This window comes from Notamacropus eugenii, chromosome 4 (assembly GCF_028372415.1).
Source record: "Notamacropus eugenii isolate mMacEug1 chromosome 4, mMacEug1.pri_v2, whole genome shotgun sequence".
In the NCBI taxonomy this organism is placed as follows: domain Eukaryota; kingdom Metazoa; phylum Chordata; class Mammalia; order Diprotodontia; family Macropodidae; genus Notamacropus; species Notamacropus eugenii.
The window spans coordinates 463,774,187-463,786,329 of record NC_092875.1 but is presented as its reverse complement, the minus strand read 5'-3'; the positions used below and the strand labels follow the sequence as shown (position 1 = coordinate 463,786,329).

The window sequence follows — 12,143 nt, the reverse complement described above, 5'->3', positions numbered from 1 at the left end:
GGGATTTTCACGTGTTTTGGTGTATGTGATCCATCCTCTTTCCAAGGGGAAAGAGGAAGGAAGAAGAATTTCCAGCAGGAAAAATGTGAGAAATTTCAAAACCAAAGAACGAGAAGGTAGAGACTGTCAATATTTCAAACAGGATTTGAGTCCTTTTATTCTGCATATAAATTCAATGCTCTTTCTGCTACACCTTCCTTGGAGAAAATTTTCAAAAACCATCTCTGTTGGTTACCACTGTGTCTACAGAGCCAATGGATTCTTTTTTGTGTGAAAATCTCAGAGAGTCCAACAATTATATGGAACCCTAACTACATGCTTTGCATATAAACACTTAATAAATGCTCATTCATTCATTTCTATTTTCCACAGTAAGAACAGAAAGAACAAATCACATATGCTTACATCTCTGTTGCATCATTCTTTTTACTCTGTTACAAATCTGTATGAATCAATGTCATTTGTTTTAAATTATAAGGTCCTAGAAGATAATAACTGGGTAAGCATTCAATGTGCCTTAGTAAGATCAATAGTCATAGTTAAGGGACTACTCATTCTCTCAGGTCCACAAATGATCTAAGCTTGATTAACTTACAAGATGAAGGAGAAATCTTGTATCTGCCACAATGTCGCTGTACTCAGGACCAGACTACCTTGAATTTATTATCTTAATCCCAAAGTAATAAATCTGCTAATGAGGATTGTGACTATTTCAATTAGCAAGGAACAGAAGCTTGGGGGTAAAGGGAGCATCAGTATTCATCCAATACTCAAAACCATTCTTTCCCTTAATATTAAGTACCTGAGAAACCGGTAATCAGCTTACCTCATAGTATTCACAATACAGGATAGAATAGACCTTTCTGTAGCCCCACTGTCCAGAATTCCTTGTCAAGTGGATTGCTAGCCCCATAAAATAAGTCCAAGAAGTCTTATTCTTTTTTTTGCCAGTGTTCTAATTCTGGCTGAAAGTTACTAAAAAATGAGCCAAACATAACTGGGGCAAGGGTCCATTATAAGAGAATGGGTTATTTTCACAGGGCTAGGAATACTCTTGATACTCTTGGCTAAGAAATCTGGACAGTAGGTTACAAAAAGATCTATAAACCATATAATGGGCAAATACACTGTGGGGGTAAGCTGAGGTATTCCAAAGATTTTTCTTATTTGACCATGCCACATTCTTCTATTCATCTTGTTAAGTGCCCTTGCTTCCATCTTTTGTACATATCTTTATAAAAATGTAAGTTTATCATTGAGCTATCTGGACATTCACAAGATAACTCCCATTTTTTTCCTCACCTGAATTGCTTCTCTTTGCATTCAGAATTTTATTTGAGACCTTTCCATTGCTCCTGGGTTGACCTCTCTTATAGACTTTTAGCCTATGGAATCCCACCCATCCTTTCTTTGAACTCTTGGAAATATGGTCTCTCCGAAATTAGGGTGCTTATCAGATGATGTCAGCCTTTCATTTCCTTCTCTAGCAAGAGTATTTGATTTTTAAAAAAGAGGGCTAACTCTAGCACAAGTTTTAAGATGAAGTGGTTACTTCACCCCAAGGCTGAAATAGTCACTACTATACCTAGGATGCTCAGTCTGATGACATCCTCCCCATCCTTTAAGGTTCAGTTCAAATACCTTCTCCTCCATGAAGTCTTCCCTGATCCATTCTGCCTGAAAGCAATTTCTCCCTTCTTTAATCCCATAGCACTTTATATTCTTGTGTACTTATTCTTATTTGGATGGAGAAATGGATTTGGAATCAGAAGACCTAGGTTTCTATCCTGGTTCTCAGGTTACTTACTTCCTTTGTGATCTTGAGCAACACAGTTCACTTCTTTCATTTACTCATTCCTACTGTGTCATTAGACAAGTATTTAAGTATCTACCACATGCAAGGTACTATTCACGAGATACATGTGTGTCTTACATCATGAACACTGTGTCACAGAAGAAAGACAAGCCCATCTCAAAAAATATACAAATAACTATGATACAAGGACAAAGTCCAAGGAAGGTGCCAAAAGACACTTTGAACACGGAAAGATAACTTCACTTGATGGGAAGGGTCTGGGTCTTGGAGCATTAGTTTCCTCAACCATAAAATGAGGCTGATACTAGGAAAAAAAAGAGGCTAAAAGACTTCTAAAGGATTCCCATTTCCAGTTCTAAAACCCTAGGACCAAGTTGTATTTATCTGTGCATGTGTCCTATCAACCAACAATTAGACTCTAAACTCCACATTAGTGACTGGCTAATAAGTGGCAGAGATTTATGCCCAGGTTTTCCAAACCCTGGACTCTTTCCATTACATCAGTTTCCTTTCAGGTACAGAATTCACAGTGCTGTCTCTGATTCATATCATCCTTATATACTAAGTAAACTAGCAGTGATTTGCATCGCAATAGTTCATGTTCACACTGGATTTAAGTTACAATGGTTTTACAAATATTCTAATCTGATCCTCAGAACAACCCTATGAGGTAATACAAATGGTCTTTAGTATTCTAATTTTATGGATGAGGAAATCAGGGTAAGGAGAATGTAAACCCCTTAATAATAGGGACTATTTTTTGTCTTTGTACCTCCAGTCTTTAGACATTGCTATGTCATTCTTGTTGTCCACATGTGTGATTTCATTGGTGTGGAGAATTCCTAGGGCACAAAACTCACTCTATCAATGCAGACAGATAACCAACTGCTCTGCAACTTAGTCTCAGAGAGTTGCCAAAGAAGACATGCCATCAGAGAAATGATGACATGACTTGCACTTGACTTTGTTTCGAATGAGGGAGGCCTGTGCAGGTCACCAGCCTCACTTCTCCTCCACAGCCATCTGAATCCAGTGACCAGATCAGGATGACTGGAGATGACCCAGAATGCACTGGGAGATCTTGGGCTCTTTAGGCCAAAGTCTATGCAGGTACTTACTCAGGGTGAGATAGCGCCCATTCATTGAATAGACCTGTTTAAGAAGTAGCCCTTTTAAAGAGGCCAAGAAAAGAAAGACATCAGGCTGGGAGGCAAACAGCAACAGTTACTATTGATAATCACTCTAAAGCTAGGAGGGTCGAGAAGAGCCCTTAGGCAGGGCCTCAATGGCGTCAAGCTTCAGAGTGCAGTAGGTTTAAGGTTTCTGGACAGGAAAGGAAAGGAAAATAGTAATATCCAAGTCAACTGGGCATCTTTTGGCTATCCAAATTTATCTTCCTTTGGAGAGGAGAAGGAAGGGGAGGTGGAGGTAGACAGGAGAGGAGGAGCTGAGTTACCCAGCCAGCTGGGTCCCCATTCTGCCAGTTGCATCTACACAAAATCCTTTTGATGGGGTTCAGACTCTGGGAACTTCCTTGAGCTCCCCTGGAATCTCCTCACTTAACCTGGCTTTTCATATTCAAATTGAGCTCTCCTGGTATCTCCCCACAGAATCTGATCTTTCATACTCAAATTGAGCTCTCCTAGTATCTCCTCACAGAATCTGGCCTTTCATACTCAAATTGAGCTCTCCTGGTATCTCCTCACAGAATCTGATCTTTCATACTCAAATTGAGCTCTCCTAGTATCTCCTCACAGAATCTGGCCTTTCATACTCAAATTGAGCTCTCCTGGTATCTTCTCACAGAATCTGATCTTTCATACTCAAATCAGTGACCATTGTCTGTTGCCCTACCTGCTTCCCACCTAGGCGCCCCCTAGTCTGATGTTTGTTGATTACCTCCAGTTGTTTCCAGCCTTTGATCCTCCTAGGAGTCCCTTCCTGAAATTCTTCTCCCGTCACTCTAGACTACCAGACCTCCCCACCCCCTACCCCCCAGATCCCTCCTATAGTCTTTTCTGTATTTAGTTCCATCTTGCCTCCATGAAGGCGCTCAGATGCAATCCAGCTCAGACTCTGTCTAGCTGGGATTCTATCTGGCCCGCTGGTGAATACAAGCGTTACAAGTGCTTAGGCTCCTTAAGAGGCAGCCCAATTTGGCAAATCTTTAATAAACTTTGTTTTCTTTGGCTTTAAGAAGGCTTGAGTCCAATTCACTCGAGCATGACCCGGACTGTCGGTATCTTGGGGTCCAGAGCACCCCTCAACCTCATCACTTTCACCCACTTACTGGAGGAATGAAATGAAAATCTTCTAAGTACTAGAGTCTTTCTTTCCCTTAAACTAACGCAAGCCTTTTTTTCACAGAGAAAGTCCTTAACTTTTAATTCTATGTTGTATTATGAAGTTTCTTAATATTAGCAGTAATCACTTTACAACAGAATTTGGCTTTATTTATTTTTTGTAATTTTAAAATCTCTTAAAGAGCTACCGCTTTTCAAATAGTTTCTGATTCAGCCCTCCTTGTGAGAGGCTATTTTTTCATCTTTAGGATTACAGAAAGTGTCAGAGGGAGCTCAGAATTTCTAAGAGGTCCTGCAAATACTGCATCGAAAAGGCTTTCCTTCCAGCACTTGGTTTCTTCAAACAGTTCATTTCCCTTTGGGAACACCCTAATTGTTAGAAAGTTTTTCTTTACATCAAATCTAAATTTGTGTCTGCAACTTCCATTGATGAGCAAAACAAATCTGATATTTCTCCCACCTGACAAAGTTTTTAAATCCTTGATAAGTGCTTTTAACACAATATATTTAGATACATTCTATTTGATATTAATTCTACAATGGCAGAAGAGGAAAAATTTCTAACATACAAACGTAGATAGAAAGTGACCGGCACCTAGAATATTTATGGAGATCTAAAGTCCCCAAGCTTGTCTACTGAGTTCCTAAGAGTAGCAAGAAGTATGTGACTAGGACTTAAATAGAAAATATTGCTTTCCAGTTATGGGGAAGACGTAAATCTCAAAAGGTCAAGTGATTTTTGTAGTGTCACAAAGTCTGTGTGTGTGTGAGAAAGAGGGAGAGAGGGAGAGAGAAAGAAAGAGGGAGGGAGGGAGAGAGGGAGAGAGAAAGAGAGAGGGAGGGGGAGGGGGAGGGGGAGGGAGAGAGAAAGAGGGAGAAAGAGGGAGAGAGAGAGAGAGAGAGAGAGAGAGAGAGAGAGAGAGGCGAGACTTGAACCTGGTTTTTTCTGACCCAAAGGCATGCTTTTTATCCTTCATGCCACAGTGTCTCCCACCTTGCTATATGGTAGGCATTTAATAATAAATATTTGTTGAACAGGATTTGTAACTACAGAGTGCTAAGTGAGAGGTCGTGTGCAATAATGAATAGAGAGCTAGCCTGACTCAAGATCATGATTCAAGTGCCACTTATGACATATCCTGGCTAAAAGATTGTGGGCAAGTCCCTTAACTGCTCAGTGTCAATGCTCTAAGGCTGTATGCTGCACATGATTAATATGGAAATGTTTTCCATGACTTCACATGCATAATCAATATCATATTGTTTGCCCTCTGAATGGGTAGGGGAGGGACTGGAGGAAAGAAGAATTTGGAACTCAAAATTTTTTTTAAAAAAGTTAAAAATAAATGAAAATTGTGAAAACATGAAGAAAAAAGAATATGGGTACTTAATAATAATAATAAAAGTTATAGATACTTACAGATATAATAGATAAAAATAAAAGGTATAGATAATAGCACCTACCTCTCAGGGCTTTATGATAAAATGAGGTATCTGTAAAGTGCTTTACAAACTTAAAAATGCTATATAAATGCTGTTAACATTATCATCATACCTCCATGGATGCTGAAATCACAGATTCTATGAAAAAGGGACCTTATAAGCAAAAGGTGGTATTTATTACCTATGTAAATCAGTGGGGTAAGTATTAAAGAGGATATACTGATGAATATAGGATACAATCATAGGATCTGAAATTAATCCACGTTATAATGGATGTATCCTAGATTTGGGGTCTGAATCCTGCTGTTGTATGTAATAGCTATGTGGCTATAAGCAATTCACTTCAGGGTGTGGAGAGAGAGAGTGTGTAGAGAGAGGGAGAGGGAGAGGGAGAGAGTGGGGGGAGGGAGAGAGTGGGGGGAGGGGGGGAGGGAGAGAGAAAGGAAATATATAAAAGAAGAGAGGGAGAAAAAGATAGAAAAAGCTAAAGAGAGAAAATAAGAGATTAGGAGAGCAAGAGGGAGGGGGAAAAGAAAGATAAAGAAGGCTAGAGACTAAGAAAGAAAAAGAGAAAAAGCGAGATACAAAAAGAGACAAGAGAAAGGCAGACAGAGCGCCCTGGGCCCCCCACCTGGCACACTAGGGTTTCTGCCCAGAAATCTAGCGCTTTAGGTTGCAGATCAGGAAGGGGTAGGGAGAGGCAGAGGGGCTGATGGGCGCACTGCCACCCTGGCACACACACGGCGGCAGACCTGAGAAGAGGGGGGCTGACTTTTTATTGTTCGTGCCTTGCTTTAGGGCTCACTGGGAGTGAGTCTCATACGGACCCACGCGGGACCGCGGACGTGCGCGCCTGCGCCGAGTCGGGGACTCCCGCACAGTGAAGCAGGCCCCGCTCGCCTCTGCCCCACTGCGGGCTCCCCAGCAGGCCCGAGACGGGAGGGAAGGAGAGGCCGCCGGGGCCCCAGGGCGCAGCGACACGGCCCGGGCCGGCCTTCGCCCCGCCCGGCCTACCTGGTAGAGCGCCGAGCCCGTGTCGACTTGGGAGCCCAGCGCGACCACCGCGTCCCCATGGTAGGAGCGCAGCCTCGGGGCCGCCGCGCGGCCTGGGAGCAGCGCCCGGACACCGGACCTCAGGGCGGACAGCATGGCGGGGAGACAGCGGGCGAGGGGAAACTGGAACGGAGGCACCGCGGGCGCGGCACCGCCCCACTCCGAGCCCAGCGTAGGGACGTGGCCACAGGCGCAGTCACCGATTGGTCAGCGTGGCCACGCCCCCACCTCGCCACAGCCAATAGAGGTTGGCTAATTTTACCTCCCGCTTAGGGTTTGCTCGCCCAAAACACACCCTGGCTCCCGGGCCGGGCTGCAGGCGCCGGAAGCATTCAGCTGGCCAGGGTTAGTGCGTCCTTGCTTAGCGGCCAACGTGTGGTTGTCCTACCTTTGCCCAAACGTTGTGCCTCCCACTTGTGGGCTTTGACTTTGGCAGGAAGGCATGAAAGTGGCAGCAAAATTACAAATTCTGAGGGATCCTCCCCCCAAAACAGGGAAGAGGGTTACTAAGTAATAAAGAATACGTGCGCAAAAAGTGGAGTGACCTGCAGGTCTGCCTGTAGAAGGTGGAAGGTACAGAGAGCCTGTGACTAGATGTGGAGACCACCTAAAGAGATGCCCCTCTGCACCAAAAAAGGGGGCGGGGTGGGTGAGTTACTAAGAAACAAAACGTATGCGCACTGGTAAACGTCCGGGAGCCACTGGCAGGGTCTGTCCCTGGAATGTGGAGTTTACCAAGCACTTTGCTAGATCTGGAGATGATGTACAGGAGAATGAGACCCTACGTGCCCTCACGGAGTTTAAGTGAGCGGGAAAAGATTCATACGCAAAGAACACAAGATCAAGCGAACAGGAGCTTTGATAAGCCAAGTTGGGGAGGGCTTCAAGCTTCAGGCTATTAAGGCATGGAAAATTTCAAGTAGTGCAGACCCCTAATTTTATAAATGAGGAAACTGAGGGTGAAAGTGGAGAAGAAAGTGATTTGAAAAGATCGTGCATGCAGCTAATAAATGTCAAAACTGGGATTTAGCTAGGTCTTCTCAAACTTTTAACTCCAAATCAAGTGCATCTTCATGAGGATAAATTAAAAATGGAGATTCAAAAGTCCCTCGAGTCTTAGAAAGTCCACTAAATACTGCTCAGATTATAAAGCAAATCAAAGTAATTTTAAGAAGGAAAGAATACTAATAACTAGATCAGGAAAGACTTCATGTTGGAATTGATAACTGATCTATCAGTTTAAAAGGAAGCTAGGAATTCTACAAGGCTGAGGTGAGAAAGGAACATGCTCAAGAAATGGGGGATAACTTGTGGAGAGGCATCTCTTTTGTGGAGGTATAGTAGACAAGAATTGACCACTAATTGGATGTGGGATTTGAAGAAAAGGGAAAAGCAGAAATGACTCAAAGGTTATGAACACAGATGACTGTTGTTGGTTGGGCTACCAAAAAAATGGGAAGTTTGGAGGAGGGATGGATTTGGGGAAAATATTGGTGGAATATGTTCTTGGACTTAAGTGTCAATTAGTGCTAGCTTAGTAAGTTTTTGTTTTAAGTATAATTTGTGCAATTTTTGTTCTTTGAAAACTATTAATTAGCATGTGCATGATATGGGCTGGGTTTGCCACACTTAGAAATATCTACCTCAGCTTTAGTTCCATAAGAGATAGAGGAGTTGATGTTCAGGGAGAGGAGGAGTCAAGATGGCAGATCAAAGGCAGGGACTCACCTGAGGTCTCCCCTAAACCTCTCCAAATACCTTTTTAAAATAACTCTAAACAAATTCTAAAGCAGTAGAATCCATAAAAGACAGAGTGAAACAAATTTCCAGTACAAGACAACTTGAAAAGTCAGCAGAAAAGGTCTGTTGCACCAGGGTGAGAAAGGAGGCAGTCCTGTGCAAGCTGCATCGGTGCAGACCTGTTGAGGGCCAGGGTGGAGTGCAGTTGACAAGATCAGGATAGACCTTCGGGGAAACTGTTCTTTGAGCCTGTGCTCATTATCATCCCATATGGCTCTCCATGCCCTCCAGATGTTGCTGTCTCCTTGAGACAAACAAGAGAATTACAGAAAACAAGGGATATGTAAAATAGATGCCCTTTAGGCTAACAGTCTTTAAAGACCATAAGACTGGCCAAATCACTGGGACCTGAGACAAGCAGAATTTCACATAGATTTGCAGATCTGCAGTATATATACCCTAACCCTGGGGTCCATAAATGGAATTGGTCTATCTTTTCCTACCTCCTGTGTCTTTCTTCTTCACCATGTCACCGAGCCGTGTGGGGATGCAGGCTGTCTGCTACACAGACCCAGACCCAGGAAATCCAGAGCAGGCCTTGGGGTGATTTAATCAGTGGCAACAGTAATGGTTTTCAGACCTCTCAGCCCCACAGATGCCAAAGACAACTTAGAAGGCCAGCAAGAAAGGTTTTTTTCACCAGGGTAAGAGACAAACACAGTTCGTTGCAAGCTATGCCAGCACAGACCTAGCCCCAGCAAACCTGGAGCAGGCCCTTAGGTGACTGAATCAGCAGTGGCAGTGGGCAGCAGCTGCTTCTGGAGCTCTCAGCCCACAGATAGTAAGGGAGTCGAACAACTGGTCAGAAGGAGATTACAGGGGCCATTTTGCTAGCACTTAGGCAAGCCTCTGTTGCTTTGCTCTTATTTGGATCTGGCTCACAGTTCTGGCTGGCAGTCCCAGGTAGAAGAGGTGCACTAGCACAACAAAACTTGTGGTCACAGTGAAAGGGGGACCCTTCTCACAGTTCCAGGATAGAAAAAAGTTCTTGTGATCACTCACAGACCAGAGCACAGACCAGGAGAGAAGTAAACACCTCTCCTTAAATCATACTACTGTGTGGGATGGCTCAGGTCCCTACATAAATCAATTACTCAGAGGCCTCTCAAAGTGATGACAGAAAAGTGATTTATTCGATTCTCGAGAAGCGGGGCTTACCTGTAGGAGTAGGAAAGCCGAAGACAAAGAAAAGGCAGTGATTTATATAGACTCTAACGCAAGTCCCTCCCCCCCCACTGACCATTATTCTCATTAGCTGAGAATATGATCTTACATTCTAGACACAAAATCTAACCAATCCCTTTTGAAATGAAGACATTGAAGAATTAGGTAAACTTTATCCAATCATTGAGACCCTAATGTACTACACAGTTTTATATCCTTATATGGAATTATTCTGTTCTAAAAATATAGTCACCTTGAGCCTCTCAGTCTTACCTCACCCCTGGGAGAAGAACTACAATCTGAGAAGTCTTCACTAAACCTATCCCACTCACTACCTTGGAAGAACTGAAAACTTATAGATCCCTAGAAGTATCTCTGAAAGGAGATGCACACAACCCCTGAAGCTTCATGCAGTGCACCCTCCACCCTGGAAGCAGAGCCCTACATTAAAAAAGAGTGAAAAGTCAAGTAATAGACTGGGAAAATGAACAAACAACAGGGGGAAAAAACTGACTACAGAAAGTTACTATGTTGACAAAGAAGATCAAAACATACACTTAGAAGAAGACAACAAAGTCAAAGCTCCTCCATCCAAAGAAAATATGAATTGGTCTCAGATCATGGAAGAGCTCAGAAAGGATTTTGAAAACCAAGGGAGATAGAGCAAAAATTGGGAAGAGAAATGAGAGTAATGCAAGAAAATCATGGAAAAAGAATCAGCAGCTTGGTAAAGGAAACACACAAAAAAATACTGAAGAAAATAATACCTTAAAAAACAGACTAGGCCAAATAGAAAAGAAGGACCAAAAAAGCTCACTGAAGAAAATGATTCCTTAAAAATTAGAATGGAGAAAAAGGAAGCTAATAACTTGATGACAAATCAAGAAACAATAAAACAAAACTAATAAAATAAAACAATAAAATGAGACAAAAGAATTTAAAAAATAAAAGAAAATGTGAAATAGTTGGAAAAACAACTAACCTAGAGAATAGATCCAGGAGAGATAAATTTAAAAATTGTTGGACTACCTGAATACTTCTTGCATACTTCAATCAAAGGAAAAGTTAATTAGCAGCTTTGATATTCTAGATATTGCCCTGATATTCTAGAACCAGATGGTAAAATAGAAATTGAAAAAAATCCACCAATCATCTCCTGAAAGAGATCCCAAAATGAAAACTGCCAGGAATATTACAGCCAAATTCCAGAGTTCCCAGGTCAAGGACAAAATATTGCAAACAGTAGAAAGAAACAATTCAAGTATCAAGGAGCCAAAGTCAGAATAACACAAGATTTAGCAGTTTCTACATCAAAGGATTAGAGGACTTGAAATATGATATTCCAGAGGGCAAAAGAGCTAGGATTAAAACCAAGAATTACCTGCCCAGCAAAACTGAGAATAATCCTTGAGAAAGAAAAACTGAACATTCAATGAGATTGGGGACTTTCAAGTGTTCTTGATGAAAAGACCAGAGCTGAATAGAAAATTTAACTTTCAAATACAAGACTCAAAAGAAGTATAAAAAAGTAAACAAAAAAGGGAAATCAGAGGGGACTTAATAAGGCTAAACCATTTACATTCCTACAAGAAGATGATATTTGTAACTCATAATACCTTTCTCATTATTAGAATATTTAGATGGAATATATAGATGGAGGGCACAGGTGTGAGTTGAATATGAAGGGATAATATCTAAAAAAATAAAATTAAGGGGTGAAAAAAGAATGTACTGGGAAAAAGGAGTTGATGTTCATTGGCATGAGAATGGATTCCTGGGAGGCCTTCTCCCCTAGACTTGGATAGTACATTAGATAGTTCAGATGTGTAGAATGGAGTTGGATTTGAACACTTCATAGCACCTTGTTAAAAGGCATGCATGACCAGAGCCTCCTTGTTGGTCCCCTAGTCCCTATAATGGAAGAAGACTACATCAAAGACAATTACTTCCTGAGCCAGGAAGAAGATCTCTTCAATAAACTATTTAAGGAAATAAAAAGAAATCCTCCTCTTTTTTTTTGAACTGGCCTCTTTGTTGGGACACAGCCAATATCTGCTTTCTCTCAGACTTCCATTCAGGTGAATATGTGAAGAGGAGAAGTTTCTCTCTCCTGCCTATCCTGAGAGCAGCAGTGGTGGCTATACTCAAATGACAAGGAAAATAAGTGCTTGTCTAGGTGAGCTTGAAACTTGACTTCAAGTCCCTGTCTACCTTTACTGCTTTATATTTCTTTTCCTGAACACAGATGACAACATAGTAATCTTAAGATGTGTGTGTTTCTGACCATGGTCGGACCTTATGACTTTAAAAGTCCTAAAATTACTGTTTCCTTCTTGGAGGAGATGATTGCTATCAGAAATATGAGCTATACATGCCATGTTGGCTAGAAGATATGTGTGTTGAGTTGCTGCTCAGATAGTAAATACTGCTCTAACATAAGTATATATATATATATATATATATATATATATATATATATATCTTACATATATATCTTATAAATACAATATCTCATATGAAGGAAGATGCTATCTGGATCCATAGAAAGAACTGATAAATAGAAT

General features: G+C 41.6%; 1 protein-coding gene across 1 annotated transcript in view; it reads right to left on the bottom strand.

Annotated features, from left to right (window-relative positions):
• The window catches only part of MCCC2 (methylcrotonyl-CoA carboxylase subunit 2), a 105,341-nt gene extending 98,557 nt beyond the window's left edge, over positions 1–6,784 (bottom strand). The window contains exon 1 of the mRNA XM_072606302.1: positions 6,577–6,784. Coding sequence (XP_072462403.1) covers positions 6,577–6,711 — 135 coding nt within the window. The 5' untranslated portion in view covers positions 6,712–6,784. The remainder of the gene's footprint in view (positions 1–6,576) is intronic.
• Positions 6,785–12,143: the final 5,359 nt, after the last annotated feature.